General features: G+C 50.0%; 9 protein-coding genes across 9 annotated transcripts; 4 read left to right on the forward strand and 5 right to left on the reverse strand.

Annotated features, from left to right (window-relative positions):
• Positions 1 to 224: 224 nt before the first annotated feature.
• On the forward strand, positions 225 to 1,759 carry AKAW2_70095S (uncharacterized protein; the record flags this gene model as incomplete). Its single annotated transcript, XM_041682638.1, has 4 exons — positions 225 to 726; positions 784 to 917; positions 968 to 1,145; positions 1,194 to 1,759. 4 exons carry the CDS (start codon positions 225 to 227, stop codon positions 1,757 to 1,759), a joined length of 1,380 nt encoding a protein of 459 aa, XP_041546979.1.
• Positions 1,760 to 2,420: 661 nt separating this feature from the next.
• Positions 2,421 to 3,523, forward strand: AKAW2_70096S (uncharacterized protein; the record flags this gene model as incomplete). Its single annotated transcript, XM_041682639.1, has 2 exons — positions 2,421 to 2,612; positions 2,666 to 3,523. The coding sequence occupies 2 exons, from the start codon at positions 2,421 to 2,423 to the stop codon at positions 3,521 to 3,523; spliced, it is 1,050 nt and encodes a 349-aa protein (XP_041546980.1).
• Positions 3,524 to 4,693: 1,170 nt separating this feature from the next.
• On the reverse strand, positions 4,694 to 6,608 carry AKAW2_70097A (uncharacterized protein; the record flags this gene model as incomplete). The annotated part of the gene is made up of 3 exons (XM_041682640.1): positions 4,694 to 6,319; positions 6,368 to 6,490; positions 6,537 to 6,608. 3 exons carry the CDS (start codon positions 6,606 to 6,608, stop codon positions 4,694 to 4,696), a joined length of 1,821 nt encoding a protein of 606 aa, XP_041546981.1.
• Positions 6,609 to 7,112: 504 nt separating this feature from the next.
• AKAW2_70098A (uncharacterized protein) lies at positions 7,113 to 8,311 on the reverse strand (the record flags this gene model as incomplete). Its single annotated transcript, XM_041682641.1, has 4 exons — positions 7,113 to 7,892; positions 7,943 to 8,016; positions 8,064 to 8,100; positions 8,147 to 8,311. 4 exons carry the CDS (start codon positions 8,309 to 8,311, stop codon positions 7,113 to 7,115), a joined length of 1,056 nt encoding a protein of 351 aa, XP_041546982.1.
• A 1,337-nt stretch (positions 8,312 to 9,648) lies between these two features.
• AKAW2_70099A (uncharacterized protein) lies at positions 9,649 to 11,421 on the reverse strand (the record flags this gene model as incomplete). Its single annotated transcript, XM_041682642.1, has 7 exons — positions 9,649 to 10,288; positions 10,344 to 10,556; positions 10,603 to 10,658; positions 10,710 to 10,810; positions 10,871 to 10,966; positions 11,023 to 11,189; positions 11,255 to 11,421. The coding sequence occupies 7 exons, from the start codon at positions 11,419 to 11,421 to the stop codon at positions 9,649 to 9,651; spliced, it is 1,440 nt and encodes a 479-aa protein (XP_041546983.1).
• A 1,461-nt stretch (positions 11,422 to 12,882) lies between these two features.
• Positions 12,883 to 13,471, forward strand: AKAW2_70100S (VOC family protein; the record flags this gene model as incomplete). The annotated part of the gene is made up of 3 exons (XM_041682643.1): positions 12,883 to 13,079; positions 13,141 to 13,395; positions 13,453 to 13,471. 3 exons carry the CDS (start codon positions 12,883 to 12,885, stop codon positions 13,469 to 13,471), a joined length of 471 nt encoding a protein of 156 aa, XP_041546984.1.
• Positions 13,472 to 14,199: 728 nt separating this feature from the next.
• Positions 14,200 to 14,709, reverse strand: AKAW2_70101A (uncharacterized protein; the record flags this gene model as incomplete). The annotated part of the gene is made up of 3 exons (XM_041682645.1): positions 14,200 to 14,352; positions 14,519 to 14,593; positions 14,701 to 14,709. 3 exons carry the CDS (start codon positions 14,707 to 14,709, stop codon positions 14,200 to 14,202), a joined length of 237 nt encoding a protein of 78 aa, XP_041546985.1.
• Positions 14,710 to 15,975: 1,266 nt separating this feature from the next.
• On the forward strand, positions 15,976 to 18,350 carry AKAW2_70102S (uncharacterized protein; the record flags this gene model as incomplete). Its single annotated transcript, XM_041682646.1, has 5 exons — positions 15,976 to 16,059; positions 16,117 to 16,344; positions 16,399 to 16,582; positions 16,651 to 17,691; positions 17,743 to 18,350. 5 exons carry the CDS (start codon positions 15,976 to 15,978, stop codon positions 18,348 to 18,350), a joined length of 2,145 nt encoding a protein of 714 aa, XP_041546986.1.
• Positions 18,351 to 18,563: 213 nt separating this feature from the next.
• On the reverse strand, positions 18,564 to 18,963 carry AKAW2_70103A (uncharacterized protein; the record flags this gene model as incomplete). The annotated part of the gene is made up of 2 exons (XM_041682647.1): positions 18,564 to 18,834; positions 18,899 to 18,963. The coding sequence occupies 2 exons, from the start codon at positions 18,961 to 18,963 to the stop codon at positions 18,564 to 18,566; spliced, it is 336 nt and encodes a 111-aa protein (XP_041546987.1).
• Between the last annotated feature and the right edge of the window lie 145 nt (positions 18,964 to 19,108).

A 19,108-nucleotide genomic window follows, 5' to 3' on the forward strand; every position in this document is an offset into this window, starting at 1 on the left:
TTGGATACGAAGGATCATGCGGCGTTCAAATCCTTCGACCTATCAAGTGACGGGCTACGGACAAAAGACGGTATCGTCTTAGTTCCTCAACCATCCCAGGATCCTGAAGACCCATTGGCATGTTGTTTATCTCCTTTCATCATTAATTCTGTCCCCACTGAATACTGACTGTTCGCCAGAATTGGGCCAGAGGGAGGAAGCTAAGAAACCTGACTATTCTCTGCATGGCAGGGTTCGCGGGGACCGCATTAGATCTCGCTAACCAACTTGCTATGAAGGACCAGGCAAAGAATTGGAACAAGGAACTTATAGACATCACGTACACTATATCTGCCTCAATTGCAGGTATCGCCTATGGGCCATTGTTGATTAATCCCGTGGCGCAGTCCCTTGGTCGCACTGCCATCATATTCTGGTGCCTTGTGTTTGCCATGGCCTGTGCGATTTGGTCTGCTTGCATGACAAGTAGAGGAGACTATGAGCGTTTCGTTGCATCGCGCCTCTTTGACGGCATCTTTGGTTCAATTCCATCTATCGTTGGCGTGGGAGCGGTCTATGACATGTTCTTTCTGCACGAGCGTGGCAAGGCATATGCCATCTTTCATGTCTCCTTTCTGTTTGGTACTGTTGCGGGCCCGACCTTTGGGGGATTCATCGTCCAACATACCGAATGGCCGTGGGTGTTTTGGTGGATCGTCATTGCACAGGGAGTCGTTCTGATTCTTGGTAGGTGTATAGCCCTGAAATGGATAACCGGTGGGCATCTATCTTATCTTATTGTAGCGTTCCTTTTCCTGGAGGAGACCAGCTACTCTCGTGACGGGAAGACATCATCCGCCGTCAAGCCTAAGAACTTCTGGGCTAACCGGATGGCGACCCTCCTTCCTCATAAGACGGGGATATCCCACGCAGAACTGGTAGGCCTGATCTCTTCCCCCTATCAAGCAATTTTTAACTCAAGATGCAGGGTCGCATCGCTCGCCTACCTTTCCGCATCGGTCTCTCACCCGTTGGCCTTCTTATTGGTATCTTCCAATTAGCATCATTCGGCTGGTTCGTCGCAACGCACAGCCTGTTGACTGTGTGGCTGGAGAAACCCGTCTCCGTCGGCGGATGGGGATTCAGTCCTCAACGGAACGCCCTCTGTACGTCTTCCTCTTCCTCTCGATTACACCAAAGGCTAACCCTCAAAGTCATCTTCTCCCTCTGGGTCGGCCTCCTGACAGCCGAACTATGGGGCTACCTCTGCAATGACCGCATCGCTCTCTGGATCTGCCGCACGCGCGAAAAGGGTGTATGGAAGCCCGAGTGTCGGCTACATGCCCTCTGGATCCCGTCGCTCATAGTTCTTCCCATCGGCCTTGGCATCGTCGGCTCCGCTCTACAATACCATCTACACTACATGGTCCTCGCCTTAGGTGCCTATCTCATCACCTTTGCTTCAATGAGCTCTGTTCCCGTCGCTGTAACCTATATGATCGAATGCGTCGCTTCGCAGCCCACCGAGGTGGGTGCGTTCATGGGCGCGTATCGTCTCACGCTGGGGTTGGTTGTGCCATTCTTCATCAACCAGTGGGTTGCCCGGGTGGGCTTTGGTTGGGTATATGGAATGATGGCCTTCTTTTCCATTTTTGCATTTGGGTTCGTGGTTGTATTAATGTTGCTTGGTGCTAGCTTGAGGGAGCGGACGTTGGCCAAGTTCGCTCCTAGTGAGATTGGGGCCAAGGTTATATGTATCAGTGATGAGGACGGACCATAGAATGTTAATAGCTGGAGGTAAATGAATCACTATTGGTTTACCCAATAGTGGATGTCCAGAAGTGATGATGCCCAATAAGACAGACGTAAGAGGTATCAAAATTCTAAACGCAGTTTACTATAGTTCCTACCCTTACTCTATCTCATTGAAGTCATGGACCCAATGGGGCCGTGCTGCACGCCCTAATGGAGGGCTCTGTCAGCACCCTCAATCAAGCACATGAATATCCAAGCCACAGTACTATCTTGAAGAGCATGCGCGGACAAGACACCGTGGCCATATCGGCTTTTTGTTTCATTGTGTCATCTAAGACTATATAATGTTGAAGCCACGTGTATGCTAGACTACTACCTGCCCATCCGTCTTACAAGCAAGAATGTCTCACATCATGATCCAATAAGGGTTTATTCAGGGTCCCATAAGGGGTCAAAGTAGCTAGATAAGCCCCACCCACACAAAGGGTCTCGCCCTCAGCTCCACTGACTACCGGGTTCTATTGGCGGTTTGCGCTTCTGCCTAGTCTAAGTAGTTTGGATCTATCGATCAAAGGAACTGGTGTTCTCCACTTTTACCCTAAGCCTTGCACCGCAGAAGCTTTATCTTCCGGTCATCCTGCTGTTTTCGATTGCGATTTTTGTCTTGTAGACTCTTTGTTAACAGCATGATGGTATACGTTCCATCCCCACACTTCTTGTTAAGTCTCTTTCGTATTCTGCTCAATACCTTTATCCCTTCCGCTGGAGGCCATCCGCTACTTGCACAAGCTCATGCGATATGGCGTAATGGACCTACACATTCCAACAATGTATTACTGGTGGTGCCTATCATTTTACAGATCTTTATGAGCGGCCTGGTAAGTCATGAGATTGAGAAATCACACAACAAAGGTATATTGATAGACTTCAGGTCCGGTATATTGTTGGACATGTCTTGTTGTCTATTCTGATACTTGAAAGTGTGGAGAAGCAAGCTCTCGGCTCTTTTCCTGAGCTCAGAGACAAAAAGGCTGGTCCATCCAGTCGTCAACTATTCCAAACCATGGCCACCCTCTACCGCACGGGCAATCTCCGTCTCCTGTTGAATGGAATTGGCTCCGCATGCAGCTACTGGGCAAGGCACTTGTGCACGAAGCAGATATTGATCAGAGCATTATTCCTTCCTCGTCCGGTCGCGTACGTCGTAGCCTCGGTGCTGCTCGCTGAAGATCGTTTCTTGTGGACCGCGCGCACCATACTTCCGCGCGACCAGCAACGCTTTGTGCCGAACTCTCGCGATCGCCAACGATGGAAAGCTTTGGTGCCGGCCACAGCACTACATGCGGTGGCTGAATCATTCATGATGCATTTTCCTGCCCTATTCCAAAGCGACCTCGCCTCATCCGCTAGCACAGATGTCACAAAAGCGCACTTGTCGGGCATCGTGGGATTCGAGATCTTAGTGTCAGGAGTCATGCTCGCCGCACAGTTCTTGCTTCTTTTCCCTTCGTTTATAGCGTTGGTTCTCGTTCAGACCAGTCTATTGCCGTCCGTCTGTGAGACGTTGGTCTCTACGCTGGTGAACCCAGGGGGGCAGCAGCAGCAGCGGGGCAGACGTGTTGGGGAAATATTTGCAGCGTTCAATAGGGTCCCACTTCGGGTACAGGAGGTGGTGAAGATCATCGGAGCAACATATGTATTATGGTGTGTCGAATTGCACGCAAAGATGTGCTTGTGTCTGATAGGGGTTTCTGCTGTGGTGCTGGTCGCCATTTATAATATGAAGTGACGCCTCACGCCTGGCAAATGATTAGAGACAGTGGTGCGCTTCAGGGGTTCTCTTTTGTCGATATCGGTTTCACACCCGCGACGTCTAGATCTCATATTAATGACCCCACGAGATAGTCCACGAAGTCATCGAGGATATCTCAATCAAAGTGCTCCGCAACATGGTGCGCAACAGCAGCCTCATCGCCCTCAAACACGTCACAAACCGGGCACCGAATAACCCCTGCATCCATACTACCTACCCTTTCCACACCAGGAACCACCACCTCATCAACACCATCCACAGTCCCATCAGCACCCCTCCCCCTCCCCTTCTTCCCCCTCTGCCTCCCCCCATACCCAGGAGTAACATATGCATCCAACCCCACACTTTCCGCCGGCGCCTCACCCTCATCCCCGTCACCACCCAGATAACCTCTGCCTCCGCCCCTCCTACCACCTCTCCGCCCACCTCTACCCCCTCCCCAAGAACTTCCCTGCTTCAGGTCCCCTTGCTCAACACCCAAATTCTCCATACCACCAAGGTTAGAGTTAGAGCTAAGATTAGTATTCGTAGCCTGCACCCTCCCCACTCTCCCATCCGTCAAGCGGACTTTAATTCCCCTTGGATGATTACCCCGCGTCAATACCTCACCGACAGTACCGCTGACTGTGCGGCCAGTCGGTTGGTCTTTTTTCAAAACGATGTGGACGCCTGCGCCTGGGCGGACCTGTTGGGTTGTGGGTGGCATTGTCTTTTTCTTTATGTTGGGGAAGTTATGGGTGTTGGTGAGTGTTGATGGATGAGTTTGTGATGATAAGATTGCGGTTAAATGGGTGGAGAGTAGGCTTGGCACGTGATTCGTTCGGTGTGATTGGTGGACCGGGGTACTACCTACCAAATGGGTTGCTTTGAATATGAGGTGCGATGATATGGAGTTGGTATATTGGCACAGCTGACTTGACCCAAATTACTTTCTGCATCTGAATTTCATGTCTGTGGTGAGGTGTATCATGTTTTTGGGTGGGAAAGATACCTCGACTTTAGAGATTCCCTGAACAACCTCTTGCTGCGGCCTACGCAGTTGAAGAGCAAGTACTATCACCTCAAGTGGAATCGCCCTGCTATATTCAAACCACAGGAATCTCACAACAACTCAAAATAAATATGGGATGATGACGGTCTTCTAAATCACTGCACCACCACATCCACCACAGCCCCTCTCCCCTCCTCAACCACAACCCTAACCCCCTCCCTCAGCGCCTCATCCAACTCCTTTACACTCCTCACCCTCGTCGCCCACAAATTACCATTGGCAGCCGCCTTCGCAATTCCTCCATAATCCGGCCCGTCCTCTACCAACGAGATCCCTAGTTCCTTACTCGACAAGCTGGCCGCCTCACCGCCGGGATGCACATCCACCAGACACTGCCTCGTCGCATTCCACCCACCGTTATTCAGAATCACAGTCAAGAACGGACACCCATATCTATGACTAGCCCAGTACACTGCCGACGGCACAGAGAAGATAAAACTCCCGTCGCCGGTGATGTTACAGATGAAAGGTGAATTCGTATCGGACTTCACGCGAACATCTGGACGATTAGAGATATCGTATCGTGTTGTGGCTAGCTTCACGCCGATGGAGGCACCTCCGGCCCAGCCGAGACCGCTACCTCCTTTGGTAAGGTGGGAGCCCGGGCGGGTTAGTTGTAGCTGCTCGGTCATGGCGACTTGATTGGTAACGGAGTCAGTGACGAAGATGGTATCGTTGGGTACAAGTTCACGAATGCGACTGCACAGAAAGTCCACGCTGCATGGTGCATCCGGGGTCTCGAGGAGCTTGGTTGCTCGGGCGTCAATGCGGGCGCGGCCTTCGGCGTGGGCTGTGCGCAGGGCCTCACGTCGATCAGTCCAGCTGATCTGGAGATCAGTGAGAGAGGACGAGGAGGTGATGTGTGCGTTGAGCTGAGTTAGTGCTAGTCCCGTATCGGCGTGGAAGGTGGCTGCTGCTCCAATGTCGAACATGTTCATACGCTCTTTGCGTGGGTCAAGGTCGATGTGGAAGATGACTGCCTCGGAGGAGGGATGGATGCGTCGGGGAATCCAGGGGACGTCGGCGTCGAGGACGAGGATAACGTCTGCGGTTTGCACAGCTGGTGCGGCGCCGGTTCCTCTCGTTACGCTGGCTGGGTGCGTAGCTGGGAAGCATACTTCGCGAAGCTCGGAGTCGAATACCCGCAGGCCGTGGATGGTGTCGGCCAGTTTGATCAGTTCCTGAACGGCGCTGTGGTTCCGGCCCAGGTATCCGGTCACTACTAGTGGTGACTTTGCATTGAGAAGCGCACTGCCAATGAGCTCCACCGCTTGTGGGGATAGAGAGCCCAGCTGACAAGAAGGGACAGGCTTAAGGCGGGTTTGCGGGCTAGGTACAGGTGTGGCAAGAATTTCGCGTGTGGCAGTGAGGTAAACTGGGCCAGGGGAGCCAGTAGTGGCCATAAGAACGGCGCGATGCACCAGGCTACCAACATTATGCGGCGACTTGATCTCTGCGCTGAAGCGACTGTAGGGTGCCACGAGCGCAGCCTGGTCGCGAATGTCCTGGTACCATTGGACGTGCTCCGAGCGCGAACCCGGAGCTTCACCCAGCAGAGTGGATGGAGCGACACCGGCGAAGATCACGACCGGGGCGCGTCCGCTAGATGCATTGTGCAGGCCTTGACCGAGCGCTGCAGTCCCCACGTCCACGTGGGCGATCACACAGGCCGGCTTGTGGCTCATTCGGGCATATCCATCGGCGGCGGACATGGCCACGAACTGGGGCGATCAGTACCACAGCTTTCATTTGAGATCTCGCGAACGTACCTCGTGTTGGAAGAGTACCATCTTGGGGTATTGCCTGGCAGGGTCATTTTGACGGCGGACATAGGCCTCGATAATACTAGGATGATCTGAGCCAAGGACGGTGAAAAGGTAGTCGATGCCAGCCTATTAATGTGAGATGAGGTATATGAGACAGCTGAAGGCAGTTTACCTCGGCCAGAGCCTCTAGAAAGGCATCCGCCACAGTATGGGGAGCGGCCTCAACTGTCGTTTCCTGTGACATTTTTGCGATTCGAAGTAATTGTATGCAGGGAGATGCAAATGCCTAGTTAGCCCCTCCTCTTTATGCTGCCACTTGATGGATTAATGCATATCCACCCATGTCAACGAGGAGGGGTCGTGTATTGATATGTATTACACTAAAGTCAATACGCAGCTAGATGGAAGTCTCCACTAGCTAGGAGTGTCCTGGCCTCTTGGCGCCGACCATCCACCCGTCAATATAAGCATCCAGGGCTAATGGGCGCTACGGTCGGCCGGGTGGCAGGCTAAGTCCCCGCTAACGGAGGGCCGGACAAGCTCCGGACAAGCTCCGGAGCAGAGAATGGACTGTGGCTGCAGCTGAACCGGTGCCAAGAGCAAGGGTCAGCTTTAGATGAAGCTAATAAGGGTGAAACCAATGGCCTGAGGGATGGCAAAGACGAATGCAATTATGTGCTTGTGTGGGTATAAGGGCTCGGACGTGTCAATACCAGCACTCCGGTTCATTGCCCGAGACCAGCAAGCCTCATGGATATGCCGCTTCACTGTGCATGGAAATGCCCGTCTTCACGATGATCTGGTTCTTCGCAATCGGCCCCTGGCTTCCGACGCTCTCTGAATCATCTTCATCTCCGCAAATATCCGCATCAACATTCCGCGTGCCATTCCCCGACCGGGACCCCAATCGACTCATCCGATAGCTCGGCCTCGTCCGACTCCGACTCTTTCTGGACCCATTTGACAATGAACCAAACAGACCAGGCAGGACCTTCTGAATGGGATGTTTCAGGAACGGCAAGCAAGCGCAGATGATTCCCGTACTAGCCTCGATGGCACTCCATAGCAACGCATCGAACGACCCCCAGGTTGGGTCCGTCGTTGTCGTGCTCTTCTCCATCGCCCACATGCGAATCATACTCGTCACACACACAAAAAGCCCCATACAGAACACCAACATGACTCCAATCTTTCTGATTCGATCAAGCTGTAGCTGCGCCAATACCGGCAGCGGCAGTAAACACACCCAAATATCCATTGCCGTATTGTAACCCGCCCAAGACCAACGGAAGGGAGCATTCTGGACGCATTTCTTGGGGATATGCTTGTACCAGCTGGCACGAACGGGGGTGCATTGGAATATGGTGGCTATAACGAAACCGAATGTGCTAGCGAGGACGAGACCGATGGTAATCCAGCAGATCGTGCGGAAGATGCGATTGGGGAAAACCCGGAGGTAGAAGGTGAGAAAGGAAAGTTTGTTAAGACATAGGACAAGTTTGTAGAAGATCTGGAAGAGCCAGAAGTACTAGCCGAAGATTAGCTGGGCGTGCTTGACTTGAAGAACATATCTCGCACCTTCAAGGCAAGGACAACGTTGCCGCCTGTTCTGACAATGTCGGCTTTGTGCCGTCCAAAGGCATAGTGGCAGGCTGAATACAGTTAGTATGAGTCGCAATCCGATTGTAGGAAACCATACCTAAATCACCCATAACAGTATTGACGATTTGCATGGCCTGGCTTTGGGTGAGTAAACGTCTAGTACTGGAGCTTAGGACCTACCATTGAAAACGCAATGATCCCATCGTCTACAGCAAACCTGCCTTGGACATAACCCTTCCATGTCAGGCGACAGACCACCAGGACGAATGCAATGCACGTCAAGACGGCGGTAACTTTGACAAATTCAGGGCCTTTATTTGGGACATCCAGCGGACTAACCGCCATGACGACGCTGCTGTGGCCTGAATAAGAGCAAGCAATGGCTAAGAAGGACAAGAAAAGGAATTATAAAACGAATGACAACCGAAGCGAGCGTAGGTGGATGTTAGGAACTGAAAGCGCCAGCCTACGACACGGAGTCAATAGGGTTGCGAACGACAATCGACCGCATCAGAAAATGACTGCTATGTAGTAAACCAAGCATTGGGCTCAAAGGCTTAATAACAGCTTTTGCTTCAAATTATGCCAGTGGTACAGGGATCCTTAATTCCCGTGCCTAGCTCTTCCATCAGTCTGGGGGGTCCAACTCTATGCCCAGTATACAGCACCGGTCGTTCGATTGTGACCACTGAAAAGGTCCGGGAAAGTTTCCCAAATACTACCGCCTTCATTTGTTCTGTTAGCGTCGAAATTCATAACCTGGAAGGATTTGTTCGTCTCGAGACAATCTTACCATCGGTCCACCGTTCTACTCGGCCGGATATTCAGACTCTCTACGGTGCGCATGCACATACAGACCCTTGCCTCTGGAATTTTCCAGTGGGTATGTATGTAATTTACGTACACCTAGTGAAGGTTGCGTAATATCTTAGGAATGAATGGTAATAAAACCACGGTGGGCCATATATGAGACCAACTCATAGTGGCGTATCTTTAGGGCCGGAACGGCCCCGATACCAGGATCCACGAACGGAACAGTGACCACTCGACGCTTTAAAATAAAGACACAATATATATCATGCCACGCTAGATCATGATCCCTGCCAAAATACTCCGTAGTGTACGACGAATGATTTATTCGCTCAAAGGATTCTTTGTTCTCGCTAAATTTGAGTGCTTAAGCACATGTAACCCTGCCGGTCGCGCGCTCAGGGTTTGAAACCGGAGAAATCGCCCGCCACATTAATTCGGTCCAGGGTCTTCAGGTAGTACAGACTATGAGCGAGTTTCAGATGACCGATTGCATTTCCAGTGAGTATAACTTCTGATTTAAGAAGAGTGGCACCTTGAGAAGCAGTGGGAGGTGCGTGGCGATGGGTGCCCAATGCCGTGGATTGTCGTTCTAGGAACAACTGCCTCATATTGATTTAGACTCCTCCTCTGTACTCCGGCGTGGAGGGAATTGAAAGAAACGTAATCACGCAGCATTAGCTTGTGCTGTATATTTCAAAGCTAGGGCCCAGGCTGCTGTGTGCTACGACAGCGTCGGCTACATGATGTTGAGGCGTAATCCTTATACATAGCCGTACAAAGTATTATTTTAGTGACCACGCCATGGTGGATCCAATCAATTGAGCTTGGCCCCGTCCCAGCCAGATCGTGGTAGCCCACACAGATTAAGCCTACAATTGAAACCGGAAATCCGGATGGGCATCCCCGAGGTCATCTGCCTCCGGCGCCATCTCCGATGTTTCCTCCTTGGCCGGTTGGCCGTCCCTGCGGCGATTCTCCGCTTGCAAAGCAAAAAAATACACCGTGCACGCCAGCCCGGCCACCACCGCAAAGGCCAACCCAACACCAAATCCTGTCGGATACTTTGGCGATTCACTGGTGATGAAAACATTGCCAGACACAAAGGCACCGCAGTTGCCGAATGCAGGAAGCAGACCCATTCCAACACTGCGCTTCACGCCTTTGCCAAGGTTGACGCATAACCACACCACAATCGTAGACATCATGATGAATGCTCCGGATGCCACAAAAAATATGCCCATATAGCGAACGCCGGCAGATTGCACATGTGAAAGCTCGACGCTCCAGCCGATAATGGTCAACACGGAGCCAATCATAGTGAATACATATCGGTGTCGTAAATGGTCACTCAGCCAGGCGCAGGATAGGGTTAGGACGAAGGCAACGGCATAGACAGGAATGGTGTGTTCCTGAGCGGAGCGGCTAGTCCACCCAAGATCCTTCAGGATGGTTGGCTGAAAGTTTACGAGAGAGCTGGCGCTCTCTTCGGCCCCAAGGTAGGCCAGCACGCTATCATGACAGTTCAGTTAGTCAATGGCGAGATAGGAGAACGCAGAATACCCACCATATCCATATCTTCCAGTCAGCAGCCATGCTGACCACCCGCTTGAACGAAATAGGGTCGTCGCGAACACTTCCTCCGTCCGCCTTCAGGCGCGCAAGGAGCAATGTCTTCTCCTCGGCCGTCAGGAATGTAGCGTCTTCGGGGAACGGGACCACAACCCAGTAGCAGATGAGGCTGACACCCATGGTAATGATAGACTCGATCAAAAAGAGCCTAGATTGTAAGAAAGTGGACAAATGTTGTATCGGGGAAATCTTACCAACGCCATCCCTTATATCCGTCCAGATTAAATGGTGTTAAAAGACTCGAGAAGAGCTATGAGCGCGTCAGTGAGTGTCGCCGCAACTCTTAGAAACTAGTACTGACCCCGTTAAACGCTCCTGCGGCCATGTTTGCACTGAAAAAGATGGCGTATCGTCGAAGGAACTCATCGCGTTTGTAGTAACTTCCGATCAAGTATGCGCAGCCTAATTGTGTCAGTATTAGCTAACGTCCTCCCACGCAGTCGAAATGTATCTGGCGCTAACCTGGGACAAACCCAGCCTCACACATTCCCATAAAAAAGCGACAAGCGATAAGTCCGCTCGCGGTCTTGACGAGACCCTGGCCCATCACGAAAAGACCTACCATAGACGCCGCATTAGCAGACACAATTATCAGTAACCGCCAGCCATCTTACCCCATGTAAACATATACAGCACCAGCATCTTCGGCCCGAACTTTTTGACCAGCAGATTTGCCGGCATGCCAAAAATGACGTACGCGACGGTAAACATTGTGACAGCCAGATTGTAGTCATTTCCGACCAGGTGCAATTCCTTGCTCATGCCTGCAATTTTCGCATTGCTAAAGACGTTTTATCGTTAGCACTTTTAGGATTGAACACTGGTTGTGCAGGTAGAGATTCTCACCCGATATTCGATCGGTCCATAAAGGACACCAAGAAAAGAAACCATAAAGCGGGGATGACTCTCCAGTCCAGCTTGCGCAGGAGCTTCTTCTCCAAAGCCGGGTCGATGTTGTCGCCAGTCGAGGCTTCCACCACCCGTGGTTCAATCTCTATCTTCTCCATCTCCATGATTCTATCAGTCCTTGTGTAATCGGAGGGGAAGGATGCAAAGGAAGAGTCTCGGCCTCCACACTGCGGGACACCCCTGTTTTTGTAAAGGATGCAGCAGGGATAAGTTTCGGAAAATCCGAGCGGCAAAGGAAGAAAAGGAAATTAATCTTTCGGCAAAACTGCGACAAATCCAGTCCTGATGAAAATGTATCCCTGGCTGGGGGTTAGGGTAAAGATTGGCCCATTGGTCGATACAGCTAACGGGCTGATATGGTACGGTATCGTTGTTGTTCAGCTGGTAAAAGTGGCTCCGCTTAGCGCGCCCCACGCCAATATACTAAGTGCAACATGGCCGTCTTGCATGAGCGGAACAAACCCTGGTTTAGTCTGGTCATTAACATCTTCCCAGAGGAACAGGGGACGGGCAGCTAGATTGTAAATTCGAGTACTCGAGTCAAGTCAAGTAATATGTGACTATCTTAATTAGGAAGGTGTCGGAGCCTTTCCCACCACGCATCTACCAATGACTGTCGTGCTTCTTGCAGAACGGCATGGACGCCTTAATGCAACTACTGCAAGAGTGATATGGACAGTTGGCAAGACGGGTGGCCTAATTGCAGAATATGTGCACAGCAATGTGCATTAAGGCCACGGTGAACTATTTCATCATGCAAGGATTTTGGTACCATTTCGGAGGCCCATCCCCATAATAGACTGTACATCTACTCAATCTTGGTAAGTAACAAGCAACATCACAACTGTGGGTGTTATCCCCACGTGCTGCAGGGAATATTAGTTATTACCCACATGTTGCACTTTATAGCAGCTCTGTACGGAGTAGAGTGAGCACTATACATGCACGCCTAACACGTGGTGCAAAGTACTCACTGACGGAAGTGGGTACCGCTCTATGCAACCGACATCAAGAGTCGCACTAAATAGCTCTTAAGGATGCCCTACACCTTTTTAACGATTAATCCACCTTTCCTTCCCCTTTCTTCATCAATAGCCCTGGTGGTGCATTTTACGGTATTCTCGATTGCGAAAAAGCAAGTGCAGCAGTATGGGCAAATGCAGAGCAATACAAACACGACACACCAGTCAAATAGAATGATTCATAGCGAAATATTTATACCTAACCCTATTTTATTAGGCATTACATGCATACGGTCATAATGATGTCGGCTCGTGTCAAGATACGCTGCCAAACGAAACTCGACATGATGCATTAGAAGTCGCTGTGTGACTGCATCTTCTGCGACCCATGCCAGACCCAGTTGACACGCCAAGCAGTCCAATATACATGACAAGTTCTCATCATACACTTCGAAGAGCTGGATCCATACGAGCCGAGGCACCACATCTATACCATGATGTTGCCTTCGGCGCCTAAAATAACTCGCCGAGCATAAGGCTCGGCGAAAACTGCGACAGCCCGCGCAGCAGTCACTACTCATCTGGCGCGTCCAGTCATCCCAGATGTATCATATCTCCAAGTTCCCTCGAAACGAAAATTGTACCATCTACAACACTATGGCCGCCAAGTTTGCTATCAAGTCTTTAGACCACCTGGTCTTGACAGTCCGGTCCATCCCCGTCTCCGTCGCATTCTATACAAGCCATCTGGGGATGAAACATGAAGTCTTCTCTTCACCTAGCAGTCCAGACATTCAACGGTAAACCTTAAACCCCTGGTCTTTCCTTTCCTCAGTCACCCTGATAAATCTCATTGTTCAGACATGCCCTTCTCTTCGGGTCCCAGAAAATCAACCTGCACGAGAGCGGGAAGGAATTCGAGCCCAAGGCCCAGAATGTCATGCCAGGAAGCGCAGACCTCTGCTTTCTGACAGACACCAAAGTGGATAATGTTCTCAAAGCTCTCGAAGAAGCTAAGATCGACGTCCTCGAAGGTAACAAAGTCGTGGAACGCACGGGTGCGGTGGGGAAGATCCGGAGTGTTTATGTGCGTGATCCGGATGGCAACTTGATTGAGTACGTATTCAATCTCTATATCATGACTCCGCTAAACTTGACTACTAATGATGGTAGAATATCAAACTACTGTTAAGATGGAGAGAGAGCTGATATTCTAGAGGTTCATGGCTGCTGATAGCGGGGGGTTTATACACATGCATATGCTTAGTCATGTAATGTAACGTAACCGGCAAGCGAGTCGGCCAGGCAAGCCAGTCGGCCACCTGTGTATCCCATACTAATCTAACATTTATCTAACTCTAATATCTCACCCACCGTAAGTTCAATTACAATAGAATATTAATCGAAGCTATATATATACTTTAAGAAACCAAATATCAAAAATATATAATATAATAGGATTCATATTATATATAATACGAGTTTGAAATAAATTACCAAAAAAATACAGCGTAATCTATTTTACTTGATTAAATATTGATATTTATCTTATAATATTTGTATACTAATCTTAGATATATTCTAGTATGCCAGTTTCATTAAATAAATTTAAATATATGAAGTTTGGCTGTAGTATTACAGCTCAAAAATTGCTGGATTAGTATGGGATATACAGGTGGCCGACTGGCTTGCCTGGCCGACTCGCTTGCCGGTTACGTTATAGCCCGCTATTGTGCATACATATGAAATTGTTGACAATTTCCCTTTCTTTGTTCCTTTTCAATGGAGTCTTCACATCAAATTCTTACTGTAACTAGCGGGATGATGAACATCGCTCAAAATGCCACTTTAATAGGCTAAGTCAGATACACACATGGCTTCGTAAAGATTTTTCAGTCCGTTCAATCTCAGTCTCTCCCATCATTTCTTAGGCGCCTCCACAAAGCCGGGGAAGCAGTCCTGCAGGGTCTTGTTGTGCTTGTTGGCAGCATGCTCAGTCAAGGCCGGAGCACGAGTAGTCTTGAGGAAAGTCGACCTGCAAGTCATGCAGATGATATCCTTTGCAGCTTCGTTCTGTAATCCCTGCGTAAGCATGATCGTCGGGAGATTTCCCCTTTCACTTCCACACCTATACATTTCTCTCTCTCTCTACACAGATCGTGACACCACCCTACAAAAGCTACCCCCTTCGTCTTCAAGATTCAAACAATCAATAAAACAACAAATAGAGGATACATACGGTCTTCAACTGCGACTTGCCGCCAGCCTTGGTGTCCTTGGCGTTGCGCTCGCGCTTGGAGGCGGCTTTGGCTCCCTGTGGATGATTTTCATGTTAAGTCTGATAAGGCGCAATCAAGTCGCTGGTCGCTTCACTCTCGGAGGAAGGACTTCGCGTAGAGTCAGTAACAGCGAGAGGCTTACGTTTCCCATGATGAATGTGGTAATTAGTAAATAGGAGTAGAGTAAGATAGAGATCGGTGTTATGAAGTGGGGGGAAGATTGTCAAGGAGGGGAAATTTTCAGATTTATATCGGCGTCCCTTTTTTTGCCTCTTTTTTTTTCTTAGGGGAGGCCGCTTTGACACGCTAAGCCCGCCCGGGTCTGGACCGTGACTGGTCTGTTTGCCGTTCCCTGATTGGTTAGTTCCTGGCACGTGTTTTGTTAGGTTTGCAGTTGCTGCCTCAGGCTGTCAATCACGCGCCCTGGGTTGCGACCAGCCCTCCCATGGCTTTGCACATATCAGGACGGATTTCAATTGGCACTCTAATTCGATCTTAATTATAAGTAGTGAGTGGTCGGTTCACGCATAATCCTTCTACCGTCATCTGCAGTCTTGAACTATCTCATGCAGAAAATCCCTGAATGTCATAGATACTACTAAGGCTATTTACATATCAATTTATATATCGCTGGAGACTCTGGAATGATACTCGCAACTACCATCTCGAATTGATAGGTATTACTACTAGCAGTTCTCAAGACAATCGGCGATTTGGTTTCGTTAAGATCGAAGATTCCCCATCATTTCTCGCTGATGTGATGATGGAGAAACCCCCGTCTGTCAAGTGATCACTTGCTGCACGTGGATGCCGCCGCTATTCCTTCCCGTCTTCCGTTTCTTATCACCCCATGCAATCAATTTTCCGTGTCATCTGTCTCTTCACATGGATGTGTCACTGACCGAGGGATTTACGATATATCATTGCTCAATCCACGGGAATTCAAGTGTGCTGATTAGGTGTCGCGGCAGCGATCTTCTGGTTCTCATGCGACTGAAGCAGCGAAAGCGCTTTGAATTTCATACACAAGGAGGTACCACGGTTCATTGAGCATATCTAGCGACAATTTGACAGTCTCATCAATCCCCCCTGCGCTAATTGGAGTTCACAAAGATAGCGAACTCTAATTGATTCGTTCGAGTCTAATATCTCACGCAAGCTCACTTGGCGAATATAGCGCCATTTTAGTCACGATAAACCTCAATGCACCAGCCAATCTGCGGTGCGGAGACCAGCGGCGCCCGGGCCATCTCCGCATTCCGAACCGTTACCTATCCATGATAACCCTCCATCAGCAGAGAGATAAATACCGCACGCTGAGGCTGACAGGAGGGGAAATTGGGCTAAGGTTAGTCTTCCTCACCCATGCCTACAGCTGTCGTTCGAACATCCCAACGTACCCCTTGGTACCGTCACCATGTTGCCATCAACAGACGATATCGCCAAATTCATCTCCATCGCCCCAGAAGCCACTGAAGGGAAGGCTCTTTTCTTCTTGCAGGTATGCGACACAAGGAGCCAAGCGAAGTGACCATGGAACTGACTCTGCACTTCAAAGGAAGCGAGCTCTTTCGATGAGGCCCTTGATCGGTTTTACGAGAACCGGGATAGATACTCAAATGTCGCAGCTGCTAGCAGGTCCGACTCGAGGCTCCAAAGCGATCATGCTGATATGCGAGCATTACCCCCATCATATGAATCGCACATTAGCTCCGTGAACGGAGCAGAACGTGTTCCCCACAAAAATGTTGTCACCGAAGCCGGGGATGTTCGAGCTCGGGATGAGGTACGCCTCGACGTCAGCACATGTGCGACCCATCTAACATCATCGGCTATTTAGCAAGAAATGCAGAACATGCTTTTGGACATCCAAATAAAGTGTCAGATCTACAATACCGACATTGAGCCGGAACACGAGGCCAGTGAGTTCATGGCCTGTACGTGCGAAATCCATCAGTACAGGCGGAGGAAAGTTGCACGCCTCGATGTGCAGGAGATGTGGTCCAAAGCAGTGATGTATCCTGGTTTGTACTGTCACCCTTGGGCTCAGAGATACCACAAAGACTAATGTTCTGGTTATGGCGGAGAATAGGAGAGAAGGCTTATCACGATTGTTACCAGTCGTCTGTTTTCTCTAATAATCCGTATATCCGGATCCCCTCTGCGTATGGTATTGCGTACACAACTTTACAACGTCCGGATGCAACACGATACACCAACTCCGTTCGGCAGACCATTGCCCTGAATGTGGCACTGAACAACAAGTCACAGGCCACAATCGATGCTATGGAGCCACAATGCGATATCTGGGCATTAGATGAACCGGACAACGCCTCGGCTACCTCAAGCCCCGTAGAAAACAAAAGTGCTCCCGCCCCAAGCAGCATAGGGCCATTGAAATCGTCCAAGTTATCGAACTTTAGGCGGGCTCTGTCCATCTCGTCATTGAATAAATCAAGCTCCAAAACAGAAGAAATGTTTACTCGCGCCCGAAAGCTCCGACGGGAAATTCTGGAGGAGGAAAATGGTCGTTGGCCAGACTTAGAGTGGCGAAGAATCGTAGCCGCCTACCAAGAAAAGGTTGGCATGAAGCAGAAAATCGCCGAGTTACGAGCCAAACGCCCGATTCAGTATTTGCATATGCTTCGAGCAGGATACTTTGAGCCCATCCCAATAGCTTGGGCAACTCGCGCTTCAAACCCCTTGAAATTTCGCATCGACGGACTTTCTGGGTGGAGAGGTATTACTCCGGCTTGGAGAGGGTACGAAAATACGGCCGAGGAGCGGCTCTATTGGGTCCTGAACCATCGAGAGGGAAACACGGGGCCTCGCATGAAGCCAGACATGATATCCGCTCTGGAGATGGCTCGTGCGAGAATGGCCACAGCCGTTGAGCCACCCCCGGCTTACTACTCCATGGATGATACCTTCCGCCTTCAGCGTTTGCCAGAGAGTTACTCCCTGCAGGTGATGCCGCCTCCATTCACACCATTCGACCTCCCCGAAACAGCTACTGACAATACGATGATCTTACTGGACGTGTCTGGATCAATGGACTTTGACCCTCTTCGACCACTTTACACTCAATACCTAGTCACCGGGTTCGCCCGTTCTAACCAACCTAAGAACAAGGGTACGTGGGTCCCTCTCTTCAGTAATCACACTATCTGACTTAGTATCATAGATGTTGCCAAAGCAATCATCCGCCGATTCACGGATGCAATGTCCATCCATGACCAGGACCTTCATGGCTACCAGCTGGTTACCTTTGCTAACAAGGCCGATTATATCGGGTTTATCAACCACTCGAACTTCAACGATATGTGGAGAAATGTCAAGTTAGGGGGAGGAACACGCGTCATGACCGGCTGGCAGAAAATCAAGGATCTGCACTTCCAGAGACATTCAGAATCCGCTATCTACCACCCTGTCTATGGCTGGCAAGCAGGCCCGCGAACACCAATGCTGAGATTGCTACTGTTACTTGATGGCGAAGCAACAGACATGGATGAGTTTGAACTTGATCTGCTGGGTCTCTCTTGGGTCCATGTCACCATCTTTCTGATTGGAGTGGACGGGTGTCCGCACCACCACCGGCACGCTAACGAGCTGCAAAGGATCAGCGAAGTGAATCCACATGTCTCATTTGTGGACGCACAGGGCAATGCGCCGGAGCGTTATATCACGCATGAACTACTAAAGCGGCACCTGGGGTATGATGTGCCGATGGCGGAGTTTGAGCGACTGGAGCACTGGCCAGCAAGTGCAGAGCCACCAATGTACCAAGAGTAACTCGACATCGATTTTCACTGGGAGAAAGTGATGGTGCAACATATGTTTAACGAAAACGCTCTCTATATCTAATTACATGCAATCATAGTATATAATGCGTGAATACAGGGGAATCCAAACAACATCTCGCTCAATAGAACCATGCCCGTAACCCGCTCCACCAAAAGGTAAACACAAAAGCCCCCAAACCAAACTCCACTCTGAAGCTTCTTTCTAGCGCCACTCAGGATGCTGATATTGCGGCCCGGGGTTGGCATAGTTGGGTCCATTGTTTATGTACTGGGGTCCACCCTGAGGAGGGTACATCTGGGTGTTGTTGTTGTATCCGTACTCGTGGTGGGGGACTTGTTGGAGGGGAGCTTGTTGGTGGGGAGGAAATTGTTGAGGGTGGGGAGGTTGCTGATGGTGATGGCAGCAGGAGCATTGATGGTTCTGGCTTTGGTTCTGGTTGGATTGCTTCTTGTCTTGGAATTCATTGGCAGCCCTAGGGATGGAGTATTAGTATAAAGATCTGACGACCCGCAATGATGCATGAGTCGATTACATACTTGGATCCGGCCTTGAGGAGGCCGTAAGCACCAGCGAGTTGGATACCAGTTTTGATGAGACCCATGTTGATTATTGATTGATTTATCGGTAGGAAAGAGGAGCAATGGATTGTGATGAAGGTGATGAACACTTGAGAGTCAGAAAGATACTCTTGAATACAATAGAAGGCTTGATGTTATTGTTTGATGATGAAGAACTTGGGAAAACCA

The sequence above is a fragment of the Aspergillus luchuensis genome, chromosome 7 (genome assembly GCF_016861625.1).
Source record: "Aspergillus luchuensis IFO 4308 DNA, chromosome 7, nearly complete sequence".
Lineage (NCBI taxonomy): Eukaryota > Fungi > Ascomycota > Eurotiomycetes > Eurotiales > Aspergillaceae > Aspergillus > Aspergillus luchuensis.